A 27,990-nucleotide genomic window follows, 5' to 3' on the forward strand; every position below is an offset into this window, starting at 1 on the left:
CAAAGGTGATGAGAAGATTCTCTTAGTCCCACCTTTGTCAGGTGTCAGCAAGAAATAAGGTCAGTAACTGTGAAGAGAATAACCCTACTCTCATTTTAAAACTACTGTTATTTCTAATGGTACTTTCAGTTTGGTATTTTTGGATTCCTAAAATAAAATTAGGTAAGGTTGATAAGGAATGCACTCATAGGCTGCACAATCGCTGATAGAGGAAAAGATAATGCTCACCTCCATCACACTCTGACTTCAGTGCTGCTAGATAAAACCCAGAGGTGACACTATAGTTTTAAACCTCATAGACAAAATCACATTTTTTAAATCACATCCGCCTTGCCTGCACTTATACTATATCAAAATTAATGGAGACATTTTCTGCTCCAGCAGTAAAAAGTAATTTATACGTTGTCATCAATTTACAAGCAATGAGCCGATAATGTTCCAATTAGAAACTTTTATTAATTGTAGCGGGTAAAACAAAAAGGCAATTCAGCGCTGGGCGACAGGGGAATCCTCGTTCCTCCAACTGCCGCACCTTCCCGTCCCTTGCAACTTCTTTTGTAAGGTCCATCCCGAGTGTATTGTCCTTTAATTGGTCGGTCGTGATCGTGCCACTTGGTGTGTCGTTCCTTGGTTGGTCCTTCCGTGAAACTTTGTATCCATCGGGGCGCGCTTTGCCTGTAACTATGCAGAGTACACAATCTACCCATAAAATTAGAGTGTTCTGCAACCCTTGTGGCCTCCATATTCCACCATCACATCCCGGTCCTAATGAACAAGCACTCCACCACAATGCTACCACATCCCGGTCTTAATGAGCAAACATTTTATCACAGTCCCCCCTTTTCTTTTATTGTACTATTTTGTTTTGCTCATTAAACCGTTTTAGTTCTTGTCGACTCCATTCTAGAGCATCCTCTTCTCGTTCCCCATCAAGGGGTTCATATCTTTCTCTAATTACCATTAGGTGGGCTGCCTCTAGCCTGTTCTTAACGATAACGATTAGTCTATTTAAAATACAGGGTCCAAAGGTCAAACCTAATATTATCATAATAACTGGTCCCATTATTGTGGATAATAATGTAGTGAACCAGGAGGAACCATTAAACCAACTCTCATACCAACTTCTTTGAGACTCCTGGGCTCTTTTTCTTTGTTCTAACTGTTTTCTTAGTTCAGCCATTGTATCTATTGCTACCCCCGTTTGATCAGCGTAGGTGCAACATTGTTCTTTAAGAGCCACACATAGTCCCCCTTGCTGCAATAGGAGAAGATCCAACCCCCTTCGATTTTGTAACACTACTTCTGATAAAGACCGTACCGATTTTGTAAGCGCATTGATGGCTTCATCTATTTTCTGTAGATCTTCATCCACAGATTGTCTAAGGGTTTTCAGTCCCTGTGGCTGGTTTATTAAAGATGCTACTCCAGTCCCCAGCCCGGCCCCTCCTATAGTTAATAGCATTGCAACGGTTAGGGCTGTGAATGGCTCCCTTTTAATCAGGTGATGTTCAGAGGTTTCTTGTTGACTGATCACATAATCTTTAGGGTGATATATGATTCGTGGAACTATAATTACTTGTACACAGTAATTGGTGGTTTGATTAAATATCTTAGTCGATAAGCATGTAGTGACCCCTAATTTGGCACATATCCATTTAGCATTGTCTGCGGGTAGGAGCCAGTCTGAGGGTTTCTCCTGACTTTGTACTTCTATAGTTTTATTACATAGATGTCGTTTTTCTAGAGGTACAGTTCCCACACACACACCATTTCCAGTAACATGTGCTAGAGTTATCCCTGGAACATTAGGCCTTCCCTTTTTCCATAGGCACTCTGCTGGGTTAGTCCCATTTCTTCTCCTAATCTTCGCTACGGACCCTATTGCTTCATAAAAAGGGGGTCTTATATCATAGCATAGCCAACACTCCTTAGTTAATTCTGGGTAGGTGTTGTTTAACACCTTGAAACTAGACTGAATTATTTTCCAAAGGGTGCCATATTCGGTAATATAAGGGCTTGCTTCGGTCGGGCCTACAGTAACAGCTTCTGTCTTATTCTGATTGTTATTTATTACTACGTTAGGTCCTATACCTATTGGGGGGTCTGGCGGAACTCTTTCTTTTTTAATAAGGAAATGGCCCCCTCGGTCTCTTCCAGGCTCCCACATTCGTACCCCCCAAGTCTTTCCTATCCACCACACTGTGTTTTCTGTTTTAAGGATTTTTATCTCTAAATGTTGGCATGTTACTTCACCAGAGTGAGTCCCATGAGTCGGAGGTGTACAACCTGAGGGACCCCAACTAATTGTTATATATTCATCTTGTCCCCCCCCTGGCAGAAATCCCAGTGAAACCGTTTCACAACCCCAGTATGCACAATAATATTCCCCTGGGTAATTACAATAACTTTTCCCTGGATTTGATGCTGGGCAAGCATAGATTGCCTTGCGATTCAGGCATGGTTGTGTTGGTACTAAGTCACATACTTGACTTTTAAGGATGGGAGCGCCTGGGGTCACGTCTGTGCTTATCACCTTCTGATCTTCCCCTCTGATTAGGGACCACTTAAATGGCTCATGTGTCTGTACCTCTGTACCCCAACCCTCATTAATGAGACTTAATATTATTATCAATTGAGCTAGTTTTAGATAGGCAGTTTTCCCACTGCAGTAGTGAGTCTTTAATTGCTCGGGGGAGTTATTTCCAGTCTTGGGGTATCTTCTGGATCCTAAATCTTTGGATTCATTCATAATGGAGCAGACTCCTCCACATGTTTTATCTCCTCTGCCTCGCCCATCGACTCGGTTGCCTCGAGCCATGGGGTGTATAATCTTCTCGGCAGCAAGAGTATTCTTCAGGAGGGGCTGGTTTTGCTTCCCTTTTAAGTGGGTCTTTGGGGTACTGCACCCTATTCTTTTTCCCACTGGTTATACACTTAAGTGATGCTGGTAAGGATCCAAATTCACCCCCAGGTTTACCCCCTTCTATTAAAATTTCCACGGCCACTCTGAAGGCTAATAACCAATTTGTGTATTCCTGTTTTCGCAGTGGGTCCACTACCTTTCTAAAACATATCCCAACAGTTGCATTCACAATAGTCAAAATATTCCCTTCTACATTAAATTCTATACTGATACGTTTATACAATCATTGTTAATTCATGTTCTCATTTTCCTTGACGGAGGGTTTCGTGACAGTTTTACTTTCAAATCACCCGCTGGACTAGTGACTCTCCATTCGTGATTTTGTACTGGACCCTTAACACGACTAGCATGTGTCCATCCTTTTTCAGCAGTTCTGATGGCAGTATTGGTAGTCAATAATACCAGATAGGGACCTTCCCAGCGAGGCTGCAGTGTGGTTTCTCTCCAGGTCTTTATCAGAACCCAATCTCCAGGCTTTATCTGATGGAGGGTAATGTCAAGAGGGGGTCTTTGAGTCAATTGTCCCTTTTTCCACAATTCCTGTTTATACTTCATTAATTCCGTGATATAAGCTTGAATGTTCTGATCTACCACCCCCGGGTGATCTTTAGGGGTTCCTGCATCATATGGCATTCCGTATAACATTTCGAAGGGAGATATTCCTATGTCAGCCCGGGGCTGGGCCCTAAGGTTTAAGAGGGCAAGGGGAATGCATTTTATCCATGAGAGCTTAGTTTCTAGTGTTAATTTGGCCAATTGCTTTTTTAGTTCCCCATTCATTCTCTCTACTCGCCCTGAACTCTGTGGGTGCCAGGGAGTATGTTCTTCCCATTTTATTCCCAAGGCTTCAGCTATATTTCTAGTGATTCTTGATGTAAAGTGTGGTCCTTGATCTGAATCTATTACTTCTGTTACCCCATACCTAGGGATGATTTGTTCGAGTAATATTTTTGTTACTACCTGAGCTGTTGCTTGAGTTGTGGGGAATGCCTCTACATAATGTGTGAGGTGGTCTATTATGACTAATACATATTTATATCTTCCTACTTTAGGAAATTCGGTATAGATAGTGCCCTCTTTTCCCTGTAATCTTTTTAGTGCCTGTAAAACAGCATACAGCTCGCAAGCTTGAGCTGACCAAGTGTTACTCAAGGGTCCTGATTCCAATACCCGGAGGGTCTTTCCATCTACTATTGCATAACCTGATCTTCTCTTTCCCTCCACTACTCTAGAGGATCCATCCACAAATAATTTTTCCCCTTCTCTTAATTCTTCTTCCCTGCCCAATCCTGTGTTAAAACCCCATACGCTGTACCACTGTCTATGTTAACGAATAAATAAAAGGGTCTTTTTAAGTCAGGCAGGCTCAAGACAGGGGCATTGATGAGATCCTCCTTCAGCTTTTGTAGATTCTCTTCATCTTGTCTATCCCACTTTATTAATCCATTGGTACTGAGCTTTTGATATAGGAACTTTACTTTACTGCTATAATTTTCAATCCATTGTCTACAATATCCCACTAATCCCAGCAATTGTCTTATTTGTCTCTTATTGCTTGGCGACGTCAGGGACAATATTCCTTGTATCCTTTCAGGATCTATCTTCTTTTCTCCTTTACTCAGGTAATGCCCTAGATATCTAACCTCCTCTTCCACAAATTGCAATTTCCTTTTTGATACTTTAAGTCCCTTCAGTCCCAAAAAGTTCAGCAATTTAATACTTTCTTTCCGAACCTTTCCCTCATCCTCTCCAGAATCATACCTCTCTCTTCTGCTGTGAACAGTATACTTAGAATAGATTGTAGTTCCTCCCAGGTATCCTAAGAACTGATCTACTCTGTCTGCCACCCCCAGGGGATCTTCTAGTATATTACCCATTTCCTTCTTAAAATCTCTAACATCCCCTGAATTTAAGGGCACTGATATAAACCCCATCTGAGGTTGTGGACCTCCCATGGGCATTTCTCTTAAAGGGTAGAGGTTATTTTGTCGTGCCTTTGCCCGTGTCACAGGCCCTCCCCCTTCTATCTTTTGTACTTCTCCCTCTCTCGAATCCATCTGTCCATGATCCAACTGAGGAGGAGAAGGTAGGGGAATTGCTGGTGGTAAAGCATATGGTGGGGGTCCCACTAAGGCCTCCTCTTCCCTTCGAGGCTTACGTTTTTCGACATCTTTTTCTGTTCGTGTCAAATTAAAAATGGGGACTCCTAAACCCTCTGGGCGAGTGACCCATACTGCTGCATAGTCACTTTCTTCTTGATTGAAAGGGGTTTTGGAGTTTACCCAAAAATTTAATTGCTGTTGTACCCAATCTTCATTAGAACCATACTTAGGCCACCATACTGCCGGGCCAATTTGTTGTCCGCTCCAAATTTCTATACAATAATAAATCATCTTTGCTTTATCTTTATTTCTTGTTCCTGGATAGTGCGTCCAGGCAATTAGCATGAACCCTAGAGGTGAGTCCTTAGGAATGGATGGTCGTTTAGAAGGGGTGGGTGGTTTAGTTTTACACTGCCCCATCTCGTTCTTTACTTCTTGCTCTCTTCTTTTATTCAACGTCTGTAGCTCCCCCTAGTGCCCGTAGCTCTAGGGGAACACCTAAATAATAATCATCCCTAGTGTCCGTAGCTCTAGGGGAACACCTGAATAATAATCAACCCTAGTGCTCGTAGCTCTAGGGGAACACCTAAATAATAATAATCATCCCTAGTGCCCGTAGCTCTAGGGGAACACCTAAATAATAATCATCCCTAGTGTCCGTAGCTCTAGGGGAACACCTGAATAATAATCATCCCTAGTGCTCGTAGCTCTAGGGGAACACCTAAATAATAATAATCATCCCTAGTGCCCGTAGCTCTAGGGGAACACCAAAGAATAACCCTCCATAGAGCCCATAGCCCTAGGGGTTGTGGTGGTGAAAGGGTCCCGCTTATACCCTGTACCCACCCTTCGGCGTGCCCTCACTCAGTGTTGCATTCACTCGCTTCCCCCAGGTCGTGGCCCACGCCCTCGCGGGCAATGGGAACCGCACTACTGTGGGGTCCACACTCGCTCGGGTTAGTGCCGGCTGCCGGCCCCCCTTCACAAGCACACAACACTCGCCACACGCCGGATTCCCAACCCAGACCGGACTATACTCACCTGTCCTGCGTCTTCGTCCGGACTTTCGTGCACGAAATTTAAAGGGTTAACCGGTTTTTACTTGCCTTTGTGTTTTAAATTTCGGATCGTCGGCAGGAGTAGGGTGGGAGGATAGGAGCCGAGGCCACCTATTTAGGCGGGGCGCCCCCTCAGGCTCGTACCCACGCCAGTATTCCCGTCCGAGTCACGGCGCCAAATTGTCATCAATTTACAAGCAATGAGCCGATAATGTTCCAATTAGAAACTTTTATTAATTGTAGCGGGTAAAACAAAAAGGCAATTCAGCGCTGGGCGACAGGGGAATCCTCGTTCCTCCAACTGCCGCACCTTCCCGTCCCTTGCAACTTCTTTTGTAAGGTCCATCCCGAGTGTATTGTCCTTTAATTGGTCGGTCGTGATCGTGCCACTTGGTGTGTCGTTCCTTGGTTGGTCCTTCCGTGAAACTTTGTATCCATCGGGGCGCGCTTTGCCTGTAACTATGCAGAGTACACAATCTACCCATAAAATTAGAGTGTTCTGCAACCCTTGTGGCCTCCATATTCCACCATTATATCCCGGTCCTAATGAACAAGCACTCCACCACAATGCTACCACATCCCGGTCTTAATGAGCAAACATTTTATCACATACGTCAGGCCTGAAGTTATAATTGCAGGCAAAAAATACGTGAGCACGGGAAGCAGATTTCTATGTAGCTTTAATCACCAGCCACGGTCCTTCGAGGCCACAGAGGCTTGAAGGTGATGGTGCAGCACCATTGCAGCCATAGCAGGATTTATGGGCAGCTCCACATGGTTTCCGAGAGTGGGGAGCAGAGCCCTGGCAGCCCCCTGGGGCACAACTGGAGCATCGGGGCCCCCACCCCATTCTGGCCCAGAGCTCTGGCCAGGGCTGCAGTGTCCCATGGGGAGGGCCTGGAGTGGAGGCACTTCTTTGTGGGAGGGATGGCTCTGACATCTCTCCTTCACTGATGGCCCTTTGGGGGGCTGCCAGGACAAGAACCCCACTGACATGGCTCTGTGGGACCCCCTGCACTGACCACCAAGCACCTGCACCACATCTGTATCACATCCTGCCCTAACACCAACAGTGTGTAGAGGTACAGGTGCCATGGGACGCAGAGCCATACCTAATGCAGCCATGAAGAGAGGGAAATGGAGCGTTTGCCTCACTTTTACAAGGCTCCAGCTGATCCCTTTACACTGAGTAAATTGGTATGTTTGATTCCTCCACAGGAAGGAGCAGATAAGGAGACAAACAAAATCAAAACAAATATGCACAGCCAGAGCAGTAGATTTGTTTGCTTTAAAGAATGGAGACCATGGTTAAGATTCTAGACTATGAAGCTACAGGATGCTTGCAATGACATTAGTTGAATGGTTCATACATTTGCTCCAGTGAGAGGTGGGTACTGACATGTGTGACTCCGGAAGGATGAAGGAAGATCTGGATCCTGCAGCTCAGCAGTGGAGTGGGGGGGGACAGACCCTCCTCAGCAGAACCTGCACACCCACCCACTGCCACTCTGCTCTGCTCAGGCTGTGGCACTTCTCAGCCAAAAAGGGCCATGCAACCATTCTCTAAACATCTTTGTACTCATTTACTAATCCATTTCTGTCAAATATTCTTGCCTGATGTCAAAAGCACAGTTTCTATTACTCTGCTCCTCACATTCACTTTACCTTAATGCTGTCTGTAAATACAGAATTTGCATAATGAATGGTATTTATGAAAACCAATTGCACTCTGTGCGGGTGACTCTGTGACTTCTTCACCTCTGAACGCAGAGGTCTGCAGTTACACAACAGTGGAAGGGAGTAAGTGCTGCCAGCAAACAGATGGGGCTGCGAGGTGGTGGGGAGGGTGTGACAGACACTAACGGGCTGTGGGAGCTGAATGCACAAAGCCAGTGCCGAAACAACACACAGCTGATGGGATGGGAAAGCACAGTCAGAGACCCACTTCTCAGTGACAGGCAGTTTGTTGCATTGCTACAGCAATTGAAAAGCCATTATTAGAGGATGATGCTTACAGACTTGTGTAACATTCAAGTATTAATGATGCCACACAGAGAAAAGTCATCCAATTTTGCCTCTTTTTCAGGAAAAATGAATTTAGTTGCAAACCGCATTCTGGGCCTAAGACTTTATTCATGCATTCTCTAATTATCTCAAAGTTTGTGAAATCAAGCTTTCTCCATTCACACGCTCCTATTTCCTATTACCCACATTTCTTTCTGTCTTGGTCATGCTACAAAAGCCTCAGTCCATCTTTATGAAGTCTCTGAAATAGAAAAAAAAAATGAAAACACCAATGGAGAGGGACTGCACTGGAGTTGGGGATCAGCACTGAACCAGAGGGTCATTTGAGGGGTGGGAAATGGGAGCCAGGACCAGGCCAGGGGCTGAGGTCCCATTGCCTGAAGGCAGTTAATCACAGGGAAATCATCGTATTCTCAGCCCAGGCTCAGTCTTTCAGTGAGAAAGATGTGAGATAAAAATAAATTAAAAACAAAACAAAAAACTAACCAACCAAATAAAAAGACCCACCATAATGGCAGGTTTGGGTTCCTAGTAACTGCTTAGTGGTACCTGCCAAGAGCAACACGCATCTCCTTCATTAAGCTGATCACCTCTGGACTGCACCACAGAACGCTCACAGAGAAGCAGTGGGAGGTGGCAGGAAGGGCAGCCCCCAGCACTGCCCAGACCCAACCCCCTACAAGGTCTAGGAGAAGGAACAAGGCAGCTCAGGGAAGGCAGAGGTCTACCCCCAGTCCCCCCGCTTGTGCCACAGGACCCCAACTCAATCTTCACCCCCTCCCCTCTGCAGAAAAGTTCCACAGGAGTCCTTGGGTTGCCCCACCAGGTGTTTCAGTGCTCAGATGAGTTTTGCAAGGCTGGGGGCTGCTGTCCTGGAGTGACATCGGGACATGCTCAGCCAACAGGCCTCTATGCGCTGTGCTGCTGCACAGCGTCCTTTCCATTTTAAATGCAATAAACATCTTGCTCTCCCAGTGAAGCAAGGGGAAGTACAAAGGAAACAGTAAATGTGCACTACTCGTGACACATAAATCACTGAACAATCCTGCAATTATTGTTCTTTCAGATAAGTCATAAATAATATAGCAGAAGGAACGAGGCCTAATGAGAGAAAAGGAATCCGCACTGAGATTGTTTATCAGCCCTGCCCAGAAGAGGAGCAATCTGTATTTCTAACAGTGAATTTCCAGGCAAGCAGCAGAGACTGCTTCAAGAAGTGCTGCTGCTGGTCTGCTTTGTTCATGTGCTGCAAGATGCAGTGCAGAATGTTTCTCAATTGTTTTCCTTCCCTCTTCCCATACCTTATCTTTTGCATAGACACCTCTTCCTTGTGCTGAAGAACTCCATTACATTTGGTTATGTCCTTTGTGAAGTTCACCACCACATTTTCCAGCTTGGCAGGATCATGGCTGCACAGAGCAGGGCAGAGGCCAAACCAGACAGCGCTGCCTCAAACTCTGAGTATTCAATTTGCCTCTTGCTGTCTCCAAGACCTGATTCAGTATCAAATATTTGCAGTGATGACATTTCATTTGCTTCTTGCAGAAATACCAGATACCTAGTTATGCACTGTGTACAGTTCACTATAAACCTCTGCCTTTTGTTTCAGCAGTATAAACTTCATCAGTGATTTTATACCTGATTATTTAAAGCCGACACCAAAGGCATGAAAGAAGGACCTCACACAACTAAGTATCAAGAGAGAAAGTGATGAAGTCCACTAGCAATGGAAGTTTTTCAGCATAGGCTGAATCATCTGCAGGCTTTGTGTTCCCACTATGTACTGAGTTTTCCAGGTTATCTATTGAAGGAGAAACAAGAATGAAGTGTCCTTGCAAAATAAAATTTGGGAAGGATATGGGGTCCCCTCAAAACAAGACATAGAAAAAGCTGAAAAGAAGAATTTCAGCCCCAAGGATCTGGTTAAGCAATCTTATCTTGTAAATATATGGCAGGAGATGCTAGCTTAGCACCTGCAAGTAAATCTTGTTTGCAAAAGCGAGACTTTACAGGATACAAACATGGTTCTAGTTGGGCAAAGCAACAAACTGGTGAATCAAGGAGAACGTGAACCCTGAGTAGCTCAGCCAATGGAGAAAGGGGAAGGGCTCATTAGTGTCGGGGCTCAGGGGACTGTGCTCCCCAGAATCTTGAGGCCCCACAGGGATACAAATACAGAAAGATGAAGGCTCTCTCCAGTCTCTTTCTGGGATTAAAAGACAACTGAGCAAAATGTTTGGAGCTGAAATTTTCCCAACATCTATGAACAATATATACTGAATATATTACGTAGAAACAAAAGACAACAAATGCTCTCTCCACACATCCCACAGCACTGTTACTTTGCAGAGAACATTTGGTGAGAACTTTATAAAAAACTTAAGGAAATCCAAATATGCTGCAGGAATTAGGCATCTCTGTGAACATTTTTTATTATTATTATTTTTTTAATCAGTAAAGGTAAGAGACAGCAGTGCTGCTTCCTGCAGCTCCCAACACACCTCACCCACAGCAAAACACTGACTGTGCTACAGGGCGCAGCCTAGGGGAAGGAGTGATGCTAGGACACTGCTAGGACACCACTGGGAGCAAGCAGCACCGTTTGCTCTGAACAGACCGCAGGGAAGAACCCAGACCCAAAGCACAGGACAATGAAGAGTGGAGAGCAGAAAGTACACAGATCCCGAAGCACCAGCTAAGCAGAGAGGAGAGTAACAATTAAGGTAACATTATAATATAACATAATTAAGTAACAGCAACAATTAAGGGTTTTATAGCTGCAACTTGCAGGAGCAGGTGTTGTCCATGGGGTCAGGGGATGGCATTAGATTGGGTGGGATCCCAAGTAGCAAGGGTTTCCCTGGGCAGCAGCAGCACAGGGTGGGGGAAGCACCACGTGGAAATGGGCAACATTTCTGTGGGGAACTGCATCACAACGATCAGAACTGTGTAAAGTCCATTAAGTGTTACACTTAAAAACTGAGTTTAATTGCCACCTTTCAAAATGAAGAACACTCCCCATGTGAGTACCAACTTTAGAGGAGAAAATCATGGTTTGTGTTACAACAGAAACACAATAGAAAGTGCAGTAATAACAGCACTGTAGGCTGTAACAGAGATATGCTCAAACAGAGCAGCTATGTACACAGAAAAAAAAAAAAAAGATAAGAATCTGCCTACTCTTTCAAAGCCTCAACTACACAGCGATCTCCAACAAGAAATACTCACCTCCACTGCCAGCCCGTTAATGAGGTCTGGGAAGGGGAGGATCCTAGTTCCACCTCTTTCAGTCAGAGCTCCCCTGGGTTGGCTCTGCCTTCCCACCATGTGCTCCATCATTGCTTCAGGCCACGACAGCATTTCCACTACAGCAACAAGTATTATTGAAGTAATACAACTTGTGTATGAGATAATGTTATTTGTTTGCTGTAGTCTTATGGTTCCCAGCAATGTTTTTGCACATGTAGCTGCAGTGGGCATCCTGCCTTTTCCCATGAGTAATGGGAATGAGCAGGTGAGCGCCTGCTGCAGCCATGAGATCTGGATTATCATGAATCTGATTCCTAAGATTTCAATAATGCTCGGTAATGCCATGGTTTTGGTTATATATGAGGTGTGCCCATGTAAGTACAGCGCACAGCTGGGCTCCAGTAACTTGTGTGACCCTAAGAGCCCTGGAAAGAGCAGCCTTGCCCCAGGGATGGCTCAGGCTACATACACTTACTGCACTTAGTACTCAGGAAACATCATATCTAAATCCCACAAAACTCAGGGGTGAAAACATCATGCCATCTTTGTGTCTTTCTGTTTCAGCAATGATGAACAGTTTCTCAGTTCAGTTAGTGCCTTAATTCTGACAGGACACAGAACTATAATGCTCTTTTGCTCTTTTACTAATGGAGGACAGCTCACTAGCAATTTCTGTCTGATTAGCTGTCTACCTTTACTGCTTTCATGACAGCTGTAAGAAAGTGCTCTTAAATGACAATCAACAGATGATGATTCCCACCTGACAATGCAGCATAATGAAAGGAAATAATTCTTTTCAGTTTTACTCAGGGCAGTTACACTGTAAAACAGACACCCATGCTATCTTTGGGCCAGACCCTTCTGTCCTAAAAAAGGCAGAAATGGAGAGATGGTGACACTCGGTGAAGCTAGTGTAACTTCTGTGAGGTCAGGGAGAGAGGAAATGGGTTATGGTCCAGGGGATTGGGTGATGATGGGAAGGGGCATCAGCACACAGGGGTTCGTCCAGGTGGATGGCAGTGGCAGAACCAGCTTGAGATAGCCATCATCAGGACATTATGTTGTATAAAAAATAGACGCACAGAATCATTAAGGTTGGAAAAGACCTTTAAGGTCATCAAGTCAACTGTCAACCCATCACACCATGCCCACTACACCACATTCCTATGATAAATACTAAGAAGAGAAGAGAAGAGAAAAAGAGAAGAGAAGAGAAGAGAAGAGAAGAGAAGAGAAGAGAAGAGAAGAGAAGAGGAAGAGAAAGTTGGAGGAAGGGATTCCTCAGTGAGTTTCCACTTCTAGTAAAAGAAAGCTTAAATCAATCAATATTTTTGTTCTGTGTTCTGTTCCTTCCATTTTCTTTTCATCCCTTTTCCATTATGGAAAGATGGAAATGAACTGGGAGAAGCAGGCAATGGTGACCTGAAATTGCAGATGAGAAGGGGATTAGAACTGAAACATTTTCCAAAAAAAGAGAAAATTCTTCCCAAACTCTTGATTCTTATTTAAGCAAAATTTGAGGGAAAAAAAAAAAAATATGTTTATGCTTCATTTTGCTGAATTATTTATTTATCCTGCAGGAAAAAAAATAGTGTGTCTTTCTGAGTGGCCGTGGTGGCTTAGGACTTTCAAGGCAATCATGAGACAAATGGGGCCTCCAGACTGCTCAGTGCTGCCAAGCAGAGTTCATGGCATGTGGAGCAGTGATAAATAGTAACTGCTATACAGTGCAGACTGAATAAATGCATACAAATTGGGAAAATAAATAAAGCACAAAGGGGACACCCAAATGGGAAAAACACACAACTTGGAGGCTCATAAAGTGGATTGTGAGCCTTGGGAAAATATGGAGGACAAGTTTTCAGTAATAGTTTATGCGATGTCTGTAATACATCAGATCTTCTTTGATGCATTATTAACTGTACCCACAACCGAAAGCTTGAATTAACACCTGTGCAGCAGTAAGTGTTGGTTCCTGGGCCATGATGCTCCCTGAGCTTCACCCACAGCCACTCTGCCATTCTGTGTGCAATGTGCTGCTGTTTTCATTTGGCACACCCTATGTTAGAGCACAGCAAAGCTCTGCTTATGGAGCTGTTCTGAAAATCACAGGAACATTTTGTATTTTTGGCCTTTTTACTTTTCATTCTGGCTTGCAATTAAAATGAAGCACGTAATTAGCCAGAGCAATCCCTTACATGTTTAAGGCTTAGATGCATTATCAGCAGCTCAGCTCAGGGTGAAAGGAACTTCTTCCTGGATGCATTGTTTTGCAATTCTAAAGCAAGAGAACACAAATGTTTCTGTCTTACAAAGGATTTTTATTATTATTATATTTTTTAATCAAATTGACACTTGCAGAAGAGTCAGCTTTGTGAGGCAGTTGTAGAAACCACTGACTGGGATTCCCCACTGGCTGTGCCCTTCCTCAGGACAGAAGCACCGCTGCCCATGTGAAGCACAGCACTGGGGCTGTGGTGCTATCAGGACAGCAGCACTGAATGTTCACAGCAGAGGCAGGATCCTGTGCTTTGCTGCCTAATGCACTGGAAGAACACTGGCAATGTTTCAGAAAAAAAAGCTCTTCAGATCTGAAACTTCACCAACCGTATCAGTGGTTCTATTAAGAAATAAAATCTATCAACACATCCTTTACCATCTTTAGTGTTTAGATGAGGGCTGACATTGCTTTACCTCTGCAACATGGAAAACTAATCACATTTTATGTGTTGCGAGATGCAGCAGATGATGCAATTGGTTCTAATCAAAAGCCCACTAACATCTATCCACTGTGAGCTGAGTCTGAATCGTAAAATAACAAAGTCACAGAAAGGCCTGGGTTTGAAAGGACCATAATGATTATCTAGTTTCAATCCCCCCACCACATGCAGAGCCGCCAGCCTCTAAACCAGGCTGCCCAGAGCCACATCCACGGATGGGGCATCCACGACCTCCATGGGCAACCTGTTCCAGTGCATCACCACCCTCTAGGTGAAAAACTTTCTCCTAATCTCTAATCTAAACCTCCCCTGTCTTAGTTTAAAAACATTCCCTCTTGCCCTATCCCTATTCATCCTCATAAACAGGCATTCCCCCTCCTAAGTGCTCCCTTCTAGTACTGGAAGACTGCAATGAGGTCTCCCTGGAGCCTTCTCTTCTCTAAGCTAAACAAGCCCAGTTCCCCCAGCCTTTTCTCATAGAAGAGGTGCTCCAGCCCTTTGACTATCTTAGTGGCCTCCTCTGGACCTGCTCCAAGAGCTCCATGTCCTTCCTGTATTGAGGGCCCCAGGCCTGGACTCAGCACTCCAGATGGGGCCTCACAAGTGCCAAGCAGAGGGGGGACAATCACCTCCCTCTCCCTGCTGGCCACCCCTTTTATAATGCATCCCAAAATACAGCTGGCCTTCTGGGCTGCAAGTGCACACTGATGGCTCATATCCAGCTTCTCATCCACCTCCTGGTGGGACCCCCAGGTCCCTCTCCGCAGGGCTGCTCTCAAGGAGATCTTACCTCAGTTTGTATGAATACCTGGGGCTGCCCTGACCCAAGTGCAGCACCCTGCACTTGGCCTTATTGAACTTCATTAATTTTACACAGGCCCACTTCTCCAGCCTGTCCAGGTCCTTCTGGATGGCTTCCTTTCCTTCCAATGTATCGATGGCACCACTCAGCTTGGTATCATCTGCAAACTTGCTGAGGTTGCACTTGATGCCACCGTCTGTCATTGAGGTGTTGAAGAGCACCAGTCCCAGGACTGACCCCTGAGGGATGCCACTTGTGACCGGCTTTTTCAACCTTGAAGATTTTTCAAACTGTATCTGAGAAAACAACCAGAAAATGACTTCAGGTGTTCTCACCACCTCCCAGAATGTGGGTGCCACACTCAGCAAGCAGTGCCAGCTCTGTCTGGGAATTGGGTGCTGGGGACTATGGAAAGGGGCACATTCCCCTCATATGAGTCAGATGGAGAGCAGGGAGGATAGGAAACTCCTGAGGCTGCTTGTTTTCTGCAGCATCTCCCCACATCCCTCCCCTACAGAAGGACATCCTATCCTCCTGGCCGTACTCAGGTACCAGAGACTCACACAGCTTCCCCTTTGCCCCCACTCTCACAGCTGCAGCTGGAGCTGCTGTTTCCTGGCCTTTACCTGCTTGGCCCTTGGGCTGGGCAGAGGGACCAACGCTGTCCAAACAACCTGGTTGCTGATGGCAGGCTGGTGTGCAGCCTGTGCTTAGAGAGCAGACATGATCCTTCAAGGAGGAATCCAAGCACTTGAGAGCTATTGCACAAGCCTTAAATTCATTATTAACAATGTAGAATTGCTAATTGTAGAATTGTGATGTAGAATTTGGTAATTGCTTACTATACAAACACTTGAGCAATTTAAAGAACATATCTAATTACTGGCTTTCAACATAATGCAGGCTTGTAATAACACCAGAGCTGCGGAAGAGCACGGCTCAGCATCCCAGCGGACTCTGCAGGTGAAGTCAAGATGAAGTGGATCCGTGCTGAACTAAGAAGCCTTCCTCACCCTCCTCTTTCTCAGCCCACTCACACACAGTCTGTGCTGCACAGCAGGATGGGGCAGCCGCATGTCTCCCAGCAGGGCACCTGTACATGTTTTGTGTGAAATCCATGTTTGGTATGGAACTATATCAGAAATGAGACCAGGTGTTTTGTGTGGGTGCTCTTTTGTGTGTTTTGGTGCCCATCATGTTTGAAGATAAAACCAGGAATGTCAAAACTCTCCTCTGCTTTTCTGCTGGAAATATACACAGACTTACTGAGTTGCCATGGTAAATTTATTTTTTAAAAATGATTCTAAAATCAGATAGAGCTAATAAAATCTCTAGGAATGTGGTTAAAGATACTTCTTTCTTCTCTTCTTGTTGTTGTTTGTTTTTGAGAAAGCAAACAGCTGTGTGGATCAGTCCCTGGGTGATGTGTGGCTCTGCAGCGGGGAGCAGGAAAGGCTTTGCCTGCAGTGAGTGGGGCCCACATGCTCAGAGCCTTGGGGATGGGCTCTGAACCAACTACACAGGACACACATTTTTGGGTGTGCTGACTGAGAACATCTTGTCCATGAGTATCTGCACTTCTCCAGGAGGTGAAAAGCTTTTCTGGCAGCACACCCTTTTGCTATCCAGCCTGAAATCTGAGAGCGGAGTCATAAGAGAATGGACTAAATGGAGACAGTAGTACTTATTTCTTTACTGCACATAGACAGCCCCACTTTGATTTTAAAAAAATCCCTTCCTACTAACATGTAGCTGTGTGCAGCGCATTTAGGCTCCTCCACAAAAGGGAAAATTTGAGTGATGGTGCCTCAAATGGATGAATGTTTTAAAGAGGCCATAAGAAATGAGAAAACTTGCAAGAACTGGGGAAAAAAGCTTATTGACCATAGGGAAATGCATCCAGGATTCAATAAAAATCACAGAGGAAACAAAGGTTTCTAAAAGAAAAGTAAGAAGAGGTTTTGATGGAGCGTGTGAAGTACTATGAGAGAAGTGGAACAGCAAAGCAGGAGTGGAAGAGGGCTAGGGAACATGTTTCAGGTCAGCACCAAAGGGCTGGTGCTGCTACAGCAGAAAAAAGTGAATTTCTGATGTCCACTTTTAACAATAAAAATAATAAAGTCACCTGGGTTTTAGCAAGAGGGTGGGCTGAGGGAGCTTCACACGTCCCTTTCCACCCCTGTGGTTCTGATTTTGTGACATACGTATTCCCCATAGACTGCCCCATGGCACCATGAGTAGAAAATAGTTCCAAATGGGCTTTAAAATGTGCTTGCTGCCTGACTACGTGGGAGTGAATCCTCCATTGGAAACACTGCCACAGCTAAACTCAGTAATTCAAGAGTGTTCGGAAATTGCATAGTATCATCTTTATTAGATTTATCTCACAGCTCTTCCTTCCTCCTCTGTAGGGTCCTTTATTCAGAATTTGCTCAAATATTTTTCTTCAGAAGATTTAATATCTCAAAGTGCAAATATCCAAACCTTGTATCATTTTGTAATTTCATACTCCATGGTTCTTTCATATGCATATCACTCATTTGCTATCCCTTTGAAGAATGCAGCTTGAGTAATGGAAGTGAAAGAAAACCCACTCAGTGTTGATTTTAATTGAACAAGCTTGGAAGCTATGGGGATCCATGCCAGATTCCAGCTCCCTCTCTTTTGAAGAATTATTACAAGACTTCTTTTGCCCATGTGCCTCTGCATTATTTTTTTTTCCCCATTGGCAAATTCCTGACAATATTAGTTACCCCAGCATCTTTCCATTTCTACTTGTTTGGGATGTTTCTGCCTAAGTCATTCTATCTAACTCCTTTTCCTGCCCAGTGGAATATTCCTTCTCTGGTCAGAAAATCATCAGACAGAATTAGACCCTGCCAGTACCTGTGAGTAAAATTTTGGAGTAACAATTGATTTGCTTTGATGCAACTTTGTCACTGAAGTGTGGTTATGCCAGTGATGAAATTCTCTAACGAAATTCTGCTTTAAGCTGTGACCACAAAGACTGTAAACCGAGTGATTATTATTTTTTTTTTTTAAACTTGTGTGCATAAATGGTTCTTCATCCTCCCACTCATCAGCTAATTGAGAGCCTTCAGCTGATTAGGTGGGTATAATAGATAGGACATGCAGAAGGAAGATGGAGCAAGCGGCTCAAATTACTCTTCTCCACTTAAGTCTTGGCCTAAGGTAAATGCTTGAATCAGCAGCTGGGAGACAAGCAAACCATTTTCAGTTCATGCTGTAAACCAGCCCTTCACCTGGCTGCTTCAGAAGCAGCAAGGATGCTCAGGCAATTCATGCAGGCTGATGATGCTGACTTTGCTACTTCCTATAGAGATGTCATCTCCACAAGGATAAGTCACATAAGGAATAATGTGAATAAGAAAGCATTAAAAAAATAAAAACAACCAAGCAAACAGCAACATGAAAACAGTGCAAGTGTTAAGGGAGCTCATTAATAACTGCCAAGGGCACACCTAAGTACTGCCAGAAGAAGGGAAAAGGAGATGGGCAATGGAGCACATCCTTAACCCAGATGCTTGGTTTTATTTCATGAGCACAGGGGTGGCTGCAGTGTGTGGGACAGAGGCACTTCACTACAGCTGGGTGCAGCCCGTCCCATCCCATGCACTCCTCACCCAGCAGCTCTGCCTGCCTGAATGCAGTGGGAGTGCACTGACCCTGTGGTGAGCAGGCTGGAAAGGTGGACAGTGCTGACGGAGGCACTTGGAGTGGTGCTCTGTGTTCCTCCCCATCCTCCCCGTCCCCCATGCAGCCTGGTGCTGGGGCCACGCTGCTGTCCAACAGGCCTTGTGCTGGTACTGATCTGCTGGGTGGCATTTGTTAGATAAAAAGTGCTGAGAGATATAAACCACCATTTTGAAAGTCAGGTGCCAATTGGTAGAAATCTTCATTTTATCGCAGACGAGATTTAGAAATCAACCCAAAAGGTGTCAGTGCTTTGTTTTACTTCTTTCTCAGAAAGCGAGGCTGTTAGAGAACAAACAGTATAATACTGTAATCATGAATGTAAATCTAGGCTGAAAAGATTTGTAAAAGATTAAAAAACAAAACAAAACAACAACAAAAAGGCCCAAAACAACCCACAATCAAACAAACCAACAAACCCATAAACTAAGAATCCCAAGGTGCACATCAGCAACCAAGCATCTATTTCACCTGGCTTAGTTTCAGCCAGGGAACCAAGCTGACCTGATGACCAGCCTGCTTCACCATCACCCAGCAGTGAAGCACATCCAGGGGCAATAAATGAGTCCGTGCTGCTGCTCGCGAACACGTGTACTGTGGGCTTCAATGCAACGCCAGTCCACTTTACATAGCGTTAGAGCTATTAAAGTAAGGAAGAGGCTTATCCAGCAATCCCTTCCGTGGGCCAGGCTCCCGCGGAGCCATCGCTGGTGATGGATCAGGTGAGCCCGGCCCGGGAGGCTCTCACCGCGTGGAACCGGGAGGAGCAGCCTGCGCGGTTCTTGTGCAATGCAACAGCTCCCCCATCTTACAGACCGCAGAACTGAAACTAGAATAATTTAAACCGTGGGAAACCAACAGCGATGAACCTGACGTACCGCGCTGCCGCCGCCGGACAGAGCGTCCCCTGTGCCCGATAACCGCAGTGCTCCCATTGCCCGGCCCTCAGGGGAGGACACACTGCATGCAGCGCTGCCCCGACATTTCCGTCACTGAGGCATTGAGCTTCTTGTAAAAATGAGTAAAAACCGCAGTTCCCAAACGCTTCTTGATTAGCCACAACAGACTACCATAAAAAGAAGCATTTACTCCCTCTTGCTTCAAAGTTCCAACAGGGATGCTAAACCTTGCAGCCACCCATCCATTGCTGTTATACCTCCCTGCACTGCTGTTGGTCTCCTTTAGGGTGTGTACATAGCACACTGCATTAGCACTCAGAGGTGGTTTTGGTTTGTTTTTAAGCATTTTGCTCAATCCAGACTGTCTCCCTAATCTGTCACTTCCCCAGGTTTGCACACAACACCTTAGGAAAGTATTTCTCCTTGCTTTCCCCAAGAAAAACGCCTGCGTGCCCAGCTGCTGGGCAGCACTTCTAACTGATGGCATCTTCCCCAGCTGCAAGGCCAGCAAGGGGTTATGGTGTGAAGCAGGTGGGGACAAGCAGCCACTGTGCCTAGGGCTGAGTGGGGCACATGGCTCTGGGGGGCAGGAAGCACTTGGGCAGCATGACAGGTACAGCACGTAGCTGCAGCCTTCCATCTTTATTTCAGCCAAAAGAGACCAAAGTGATGTCTGTGAGCCAGCAATGTGCCCTCACAGCCCAGAAAGACAACTGTATCACAGAATCACAGAACTGTAGGGGTTGGAAGGGACCTCTAGAGATCATTGAGTCCAACTGTACCCTGGGCTGCACAAAAAACAGGGTGGTCAGAGACTGAGGGAGGTGATCCCACCCCTCTGCTCTGCTCTGTGAGACCTCACCTGGAGCACTGCTCCATATGTGGAGTCCTCAGTTCAGGGGAGACACAGACCTGATGGTGTGTTCATCCAGAGGAAAATGGTTAAATGGTTTCAAACTGAAAGATGGGATATTTAAATTGGACATAAGTTTTTACAATAAGGGCGGTGTTGGCACTGCACAGTTTGCCCAAAGAGGTGGTGGTGCCCCATCCCTGCAGGTCTTCAAGGTCAGGAAATGGGTTCTGAGCTCCTGACAGAGCTGTGGGTGTCTCTGTGCATTGTAGGGGAGGTGGATGGGATGACTTTCAATGGTTCCTTTCAACTCAAGCCACTCAGTGATTCTATGAAACAATTCTTGAATGATACCTTCGAAAGGAGAATATAGGCTAACAAGTGGTCTTCTGTCAGAAAGAAGGCATTTATCCTGTTCCTGAAGGCTGCAGTAAAACAAAGCTCCCTCAAGGGCTCGTGGGGAAGGGTGGAAGTGCAGGTACAGTGGCTGAGCTGTGGCACAGCGGGTGCTCCCCATGGCCACCTGCCTCTCAGCGCTCCCAGACCCTCTGGAAAAGAGCATTTTTCCCTGGGGATGTTACCAAAGCAGCAGGGCCATTTCAGGCCCATGCCCAACATGAATTTTGAGCTGGCAGTAGCCCCTGCACAGCCCTGAGAGCAGAGGGTGCAGGATGTTCCTGAACCTGCCTGTGAGGAGGCAGCTGCTGGGAGGTGCTGTCACAGTACCTGTTCAGAGTGATTCTGACCCAGACCTGGTGTTTGTGTTGGATGGTAGCAAAGCAGAGCAGCCTCCACTATGAGCCTGACTTGGAACAAGCTTCTCCTGTCACCAAGAAAGTCATACCCAAACATTTGCTTCCTTTCCTCGCACCAGAACACAGCTGGCACCGCTGCTGTGCCCGCCCTGCTGCTCCTGGGCCAGAACGGAGTGCCAAGGCAGCAAATGCTGGGAATGAGAGGCCTGAGGAGGCTGCTCCATGTGGCAGAGGTCAGCCAAGACTGCAGATGCATTACCACAGAGCGCCTTCCTGTCTGTCTGCTCCCTCCAGGGAGCACACTGCTAATGCTGAGCAGGGCCAAGCATGGGACTGAGGAACACCAAATACACTCCCTCCAGTTCTAAAAGACAGCAGTGATAGAACTGAAAATTAGGGATGCACAAGAAAACCCCGGCAAAGCCAACTTTCTGACATGGCTTTTCTCTTAGGGGAGCAGAGGAATCAGTCGCTCCCTTCCTTCATCACTTGGGCCTCTCTGCCCTTGTAACAGCCTGATCCTGATCCATGGAGCAGAGGGCTTGAAAATGGATAGAGGAGAGCTGCCCTCAGTGCCAATCCTCAGTTCCCAGCCCCAGGCAGCAGTTGCTGATAGGGCAGAGGTGGCCACTGCTCTGGGAAGGGCAGTTTTGATGGTCCACAGGCACAAGCTGTGGTGCTGATCTCAAAACAATGCTCCTTTTCCCCCTTAGAGGTTGCAAGAACTGTGTCCTCAGGCTGCACAGAGATGGGTCTGGGAGCAAAGCCGCATTCCCTTTCCTTGCTCACACTGACCCCAGGCGCTGGATCCCAGGGCAGGAAGGTTTCCAGGAGGAAGGTGTGAGGTGCAGCGCTGCAGCTTTCTTCTTCTTCTGGGGCTGTGCCCCCCCCACGTGCGCACCCAGCACAACGCCCAGCACAAGGTATCCAGAAGCATTGCATCCATCCCGGCACAACGATGGGCTGTACCCACATGCTCCACAGTAACCCTGGCCCCACGCTCCTCCAGCTGCAGGCAGCATGAGAGTGGGGACAGCCCCAGCCAAGCGGCACCACTGCTGTCCCCACGGGAGGGTGGCCGAGGGGCCAGGGTTCATGGCCAGTGGTGGGGGCCTCTTTCCAGGCGCAGGGTTGCTGCAGGTTGGCAAGGTACGGCGGCTCCTCTCCGGGCAGGCAGTGTTTGTCGCGGTGCTCTGCTCGCCGTGCTGTAACATCGCTGTCATTTTCTGAGAAAACCGGACCAAGGTTTCAAAATGTCAGAGCTGCACACTGCTAGGAGTCCTGGAGATAGGAAACAACCTCTAAAACCCTGACGCCTACAGAATTTATTGACCCCGGAGACAACGTAACCTCTCATTTCCGCGCCGGGCTCATCTCCTCCACCCAGCCGCGTGTCGGGGCCGGGGCCGGGCCGGCAGGAGACGGTTCCGCTCCGCGCAGCTCCGCGTTCGGCTTCCAACGCCGCCTCGAATCCGTGCGTGGCTCCTCCTGGCGCCGCAGCCGTTTCTGCCGGTTCCCTCAGCGGAAAAGCCGCTCGAAAGCCGAAAACGCTCCTGAGCGGTGGCAGCAGCATTCCTCTCCTCTCCTCTCCTCTCCTCTCCTTTCGTCTCCTCTCCTCTCCGCTCCGCTCCTCACGCACCCGCCTCCCCACGGGGCCCGGGGTCCCGCGTCCCTCCCGCATCCCGACCCGAGCGTTGGTCAGACTCGTGGCTCCGTGCTCCCTGTCGGCGCTGCCCCGCCCGGTGCGCGGCTGCCCGGCCCGCGACACGTCTGCGCGCGGTCGGGCGGCTGCGGCTCAGCCGTGCGTGCGGGGCGGGGAGCGCCCGCATCCCGTGCCCGCCCCGGCGCGGCGGCGCGGCGCGGGGGAGGCGGCGGCCGCCTCCGTGCTGCATCGCGCGGCGCCGCTGGCGGGGGCCGGGGCCGGGCGGCAGCGCTGGGTGCGGAGGATGGGCGCAGCGAAGGGCCGGGCCGAGCACCCCGCCCTGCCCCACCGCACCGCGCGGCGCCGCGGCTGCTCCGCCTGAGCGCGGAGCCGCATGGCCCTGCCGCCCGCCGCGCCGTAGGTGCCCCCGGGGAGGCTCCGCGCCCCCCCCCCCCCCCCCTCCAAGCTCCGTCGTTCCGCAGCGAAGCGCGGACACGCAGCGCTCGGCGAGGATTCACCCGGCTCGGCTCCACCGCGAGGTCGGCGGGCGCGGAGCGGAGCGGCGCGGGCTGCCCGCGGCGGGGCGATGCGAGCGGGCTCGGAGGGCTGCGCCGCTGCGTGCCCCGCGCCCGCGCCGTCCCCCCGCCTCCCGCCCGCCCGGCGCGGTGTGTGCGTGTGTGCATGTGCGCTGCCGCTGCCCGCGCCGGAGCCGGAGCCGGAGCCGGAGCCGGAGCCGAGCCGCCGCGCTCCATGGGGCCGTCCGTGCGGGCTGCCCTTCCCTCCGCGGCCGCCGGCAGCCGCCACCGCGGAGCCGGTCTAGGATGCGGCTGCTGAGCCATGGCACAGGGCAGAGAGGCGGCCAGCCTGCCTGCTGCGAGAGTCTGAAGCCCCGCCGGAGCCCGGCCGCGGCCGCCGCTGCAGGGGAAGCGCTCCGGACGCCGTCTTTCCCCGAGAGGCACCAGGTAATCGCGGAGCTGGCGGCCGTCGCCCGGCTCCCGCCGCATTGCAGCCGCCGTTACTTATTCATGGGGGAAGGGGCGCGGGAGGGCGCCAGCGGCGGGGTCCCGCCCGGCTCCGTGCAGGGCTCGCCCCGCATCGCACCGGGACGGGACGGGACGGGGTGTCCGCCGGCGCCTGGGACTCCCCTCCCGGGGGGGCGGCGGCCGCGGGGCCGCGCGGGGCGAGGGTGGGGTGGGCGCCACGAGCCGGGCCGGGCCGGGCCGCGCTCCCATCGCTGCCCGCGGGACGGCGCCGGCGGCCGCCCGCGGCTGGGGGTGCTGCAGGGCCGCGGATACCGCGGCGGCCGCCGCCCCCTCCGCTCCTTGGCGCGGTGCTGCCGCCGCCTGGGGAGCGCCGGCACCGCCGGGCCGGGCCGGGGCTGCGCGGTGCCGCCCGAGCCCTGCGCTGCCGGGGTCGCGGCCGTGCCCGCGGTCCTGCCGGGCGCTCTCTCGGGGGCACGGCTCGGCTCCTCCGGCTGCGGGGGGTTCCTGAGCTCCTCCGCAGGGAACGCACCGGGTGTGCGGAGATGCGGCTCCCGGCTCCCTCCTGCCGCCTGCCCTCACCGCGGGAGGCTCCCGTCAGCCGCGCCGTCCCGCTGCCCTCGCCCGGCACACGCCTCTCATTGCACCTCTGTCCTGGGAGGCTGTCGCTTGTCCCCGGGATCCCAGGATTTGTGTTAAGTGCCGTCCCTTCCCCTCCCCTCCTTTTTGTGTGTAGTGAGCGCTCCTCGTCTGCGGGAAAGCAAATGTAGGACACAATCAACCTTTTTTTTATTTTTATTTTTTTTTTTCTGATGGAAGGTTCCCGTTAGGGGAGACAGCACGGCAGTTGTTGAGGAGCCAGCCGAAACCTTGCAGCCATGTTGATGTCAGGAACAAACAAACCTCCCTGCAGGGATCGGCTGCAGCTGAGGAGGGGGCCACGGAGGGCGGCTACACGGAGGGGCAGTTCAGTGCTGCCACACCTGGGGAGCACGGGCAGAGGTGGGCGAGGAGCTGTCACAGCCCTTCGTGGTGTTGCTGCTTGCCAGGCGCTGGCTTGGCATCAGCATGGCATCTGCAGATCACGGCCACTGCCCTCTGTCATTTTCTTCTGTGATACAGGGCAGCAGTATTTCCTCTCCTGTGCTGTTGTCTTCTCTCTCTAGCCTGGTCTGTCATGTCTCCAGGGCAGGCAATTTTCATTGCATTGAGCAACTGGAACAGGAGGGTGTGTTGGCCTTAGCTGCTGGTGTGAACATCATCTGACCAGCCCCCAAACCAAGGAGGGGAAAGCTGGGAGCCTTTAGCTGGGGCTGTCCCTGCACGGTCTCTGGCTGTCTCCTACAGAGCTTGACAGCCCAGGATACCTATGCCTTTCTCGTCATGTTGCTGGTTACTGATCTTTCCCATTCACGTTTACATGTCCCCAGAGTAAGGTGGTGTCTGCTCATTCCTTCTGAGAATCCTTGTCTGAATGCTGCATGTCCAGCCCTTTTCAAGTGAAGGTCAACAGACAACAAAGCAGTGGGATGGATGGATCCTCCCTGGGTTGTTGGAGCCTTTTGGTGATAACTGTGTGTCAAAGGGTTTCTACTTCCTTGGGAGGGCTGGGCTGGTTCTGGCAGCACCCATCCTAGCTGCAGCCATCGGCAGGAGCACAGTGCCCAGGGCTGTTGGGGCAGTGTGTGCCTCGTGGTGTGGTGGGGCCTCTGCCTGGTTCCATTAGCTTGGAGTCATCCCCTGGAGCCATGGGCTGTGTGTGGGTCTCCCCTTGGTGTCAGCCCACTGCTGTGTTTTACTGCTGGAATCTGTCCTGGTGGGGTGGAGCCGCTGTGCTCCAAAACGTGGAGCAGCGATTCCTCTCTGTTGGTCTGAGAGTCAGGTTCAATTCTGCAGGAAGAACCATACCAGAAACTGAATGCTCTCAGTGCCCAAACACCTTTCTGATCTACATTTCTAAATATAAGCTGTTCTCAAGGGATTATGCATTTGTTTAAATGCATAATAAATGCATTTTAATGCATTAAGGCTGTATCAAAATGCACACCCAAGCTTGCCAGCTAGGCCTCCAGTCACAAAGCTTACTAAGAAGCTTCCCATGGTATATTAGCTTGCATTTCTTCTTTCAGAAAAAGCAGTTACCAGTTTTCTCATGGCAATGCAGTCAGTGGAAATAAATCCTGGCTATTTGAAGAGTCTCGCATGAGTTAGAAGCTGAGCTGGTCTACCAGTTTTGTGGCTTACTAAAACCTACACAAGTCCAGGAATGGACTCCTTGCACTCATCAATCTCATCTTTGGTTTATGCTCAAGGAGGTGCAGTGTTATTCAGATGGTTTCTTGGGTGCTGTCTTTGAATTTGTTGTACAAATCTTTTGCCTGAAGAGATTTGTATTTGGCTGCATCATTATGAACATTGGTAGATGTTGACCATGAGGTAGAGGAAGAAGGTAAGGTGTTGTCCAACCTAAGAATGGGACTGATGAGGTATGTGGGGCAAAACAGGTGGGAACCCAAAAACAAATGTGTCAGAACAGCACAGAAAGAGGGAAACGGAGCTTCCCCAGGCCAATCTGTAACTGAGCTCCCCACGCAGCTGCCTTGGTGTACATTGTTTTCCAAAAATTTCAGAAGATGGGGATGGTGTTCCCGCTGGTGTGGTCTGGGCAAGCAAAGGTGCCTGCAAGCAGTGGGGAGATGGAGCGTCCGAAGGTACCTGGAGAGCTTGTCGGTCTGTTGGGGCGCATGGGGATATGTTAAATGCTGAAAGGCTAATGGCTTTCCATTGTTGATCAATATTTCCTATGCTTTCAGATGTGGGAACGGGTTTAGTTTATTAGAACAATCTTTGAATATTCTCTAAGCAAGCAACCCATCCAGAAAATCATGCTAATAGCTTTGTTATTAACAGGCCTGGCAGAATTTGAGCCAAGTAGAAAAGGCTTGTCTAAGTGCTGTTGCAGTGTTTGGGGCCAGGCAAATTCCATGCATTAGGAAAGATTTGTACTCCTTTGACCAGACATCACCGACTGTTGTCTATTTATATGCATCTAAATATATCCTCTGCAGACTTCAGACTCTTAGATAGTAGTAAAATTACTTTTCGATATTATGCTATTAAAATGTGCTTGCTGACACTACTTGATGAGTTTTATGCTAAGAGATGTGTGTGTATGTTTAAAATAAAAATTGTTCTTCAAGTTGTTACCTGAAATGCTTTGGAAGTGAAAGCGTGTTATGGTGCAGATGGAGAGCAAAAAGAAATACGGTTGAATTGAAGCAGTACTGGAGACATACTCAAGCCTCTAAGGCCAAATCCAAACAACTACAGGCTTTTGTTGCTTAAAAGTGAGCCATTCCCTCCATAAATATATATAAAATAATTGTTTACTTTGTGATACAATGGGAAGATTTGCTTCTGATTAGTCAGATATACCTTCTGACTACATGGTTCCTGCATGCTGAGTACTGTGAAGTTTGAGACATCATTTTGGAAACAAATCCTGGAAGAAGCACCTTCTTGTCTGTTGTAGGTGTGCAGCAGGCCCAGGCAGCCAGCCAATGTTCTTCAGTGGTGCTCCTGCTGGGGCCACCCCTCATCCACAACAGCGCTAATGTGGGTACCCACCTGTGCTTGGCAGCAGGGGAGCTGACAGAGAGGAGCATGAGGTTCTCCTGACCAGGTTAACTGATCTGTCAGCTCCTGAGCTCTGGGTGAGTGGGAGCTGTGCTGTATGCTGCCCCAAAGGGACACACCAGGAATTAATTGCAGGTGGAGGGGCTGATCTCACTGCATGCTGTGGTGCAATAGTAATTGCTGTCCAGGTAGTGTTTTGGAACTGGCAGTACAGATCCAGGGGTAAAAGATGATACTCTAGTTCCAAGCTTTCATAAATGTTCCCAGTTAACCCTGCTGCAAAAGTGGTTGCGTTGGTGATTCTGTGTCTGACTGGCCTTCAGACTATGATGGAATGGTAATAATAGTAATTTTCTGTGGCATCTCTTGCTTATGGTTCTTGAAGTAAGAAAACCTGTAGAGGAATTGAGAGCAATTGGTATCTGTAGGATGTTGAGACGGGCCACAGAGAAGTTAAATGTATGGTTCTCAGAAAAGGTCTCAAGTCTGGTATTTGGTCCCCTGATGCTCAGGGACAGGTACTGTGCCATCTTCAGCTCCTTGAATCATAGGATGGTATGGGTTGGAAAAGCTCTTAGTCATCATCTAGTTCTAATGCTTACATCTTTCTCTAGATCAGGTTACCCAAAGCC

The 27,990-nt window shown here is 48.5% G+C and overlaps 2 protein-coding genes and 1 long non-coding RNA gene across 3 annotated transcripts; 1 reads left to right on the plus strand and 2 right to left on the minus strand.

The window, feature by feature from the left end:
* Positions 1–436: 436 nt before the first annotated feature.
* LOC146759237 (uncharacterized) lies at positions 437–6,682 on the minus strand. Its single transcript, XR_014932243.1, has 2 exons — positions 6,067–6,682; positions 437–681 (listed from the first exon to the last, which is right to left on the minus strand). It is a non-coding gene; the product is annotated as an uncharacterized LOC146759237 (long non-coding RNA).
* LOC146759238 (uncharacterized) lies at positions 3,879–6,072 on the minus strand. The gene is made up of 2 exons (XM_085510176.1): positions 5,794–6,072; positions 3,879–5,746 (listed from the first exon to the last, which is right to left on the minus strand). The coding sequence occupies exon 2, from the start codon at positions 5,443–5,445 to the stop codon at positions 4,189–4,191; it is 1,257 nt and encodes a 418-aa protein (XP_085366302.1). The 5' UTR covers positions 5,446–5,746; positions 5,794–6,072; the 3' UTR covers positions 3,879–4,188.
* A 14,334-nt stretch (positions 6,683–21,016) lies between the features above and the next one.
* On the plus strand, positions 21,017–26,921 carry LOC146759239 (uncharacterized). Its single transcript, XM_085510327.1, has 5 exons — positions 21,017–21,116; positions 22,110–22,249; positions 22,488–22,574; positions 22,793–23,704; positions 24,542–26,921. The coding sequence occupies exons 1-5, from the start codon at positions 21,017–21,019 to the stop codon at positions 24,605–24,607; spliced, it is 1,305 nt and encodes a 434-aa protein (XP_085366453.1). The 3' UTR covers positions 24,608–26,921.
* The last annotated feature ends 1,069 nt before the right edge of the window (positions 26,922–27,990 follow it).

This window comes from Coturnix japonica, chromosome 10 (genome assembly GCF_054131305.1).
Source record: "Coturnix japonica strain WE chromosome 10, WE-NBRP24, whole genome shotgun sequence".
Taxonomy (NCBI): domain Eukaryota; kingdom Metazoa; phylum Chordata; class Aves; order Galliformes; family Phasianidae; genus Coturnix; species Coturnix japonica.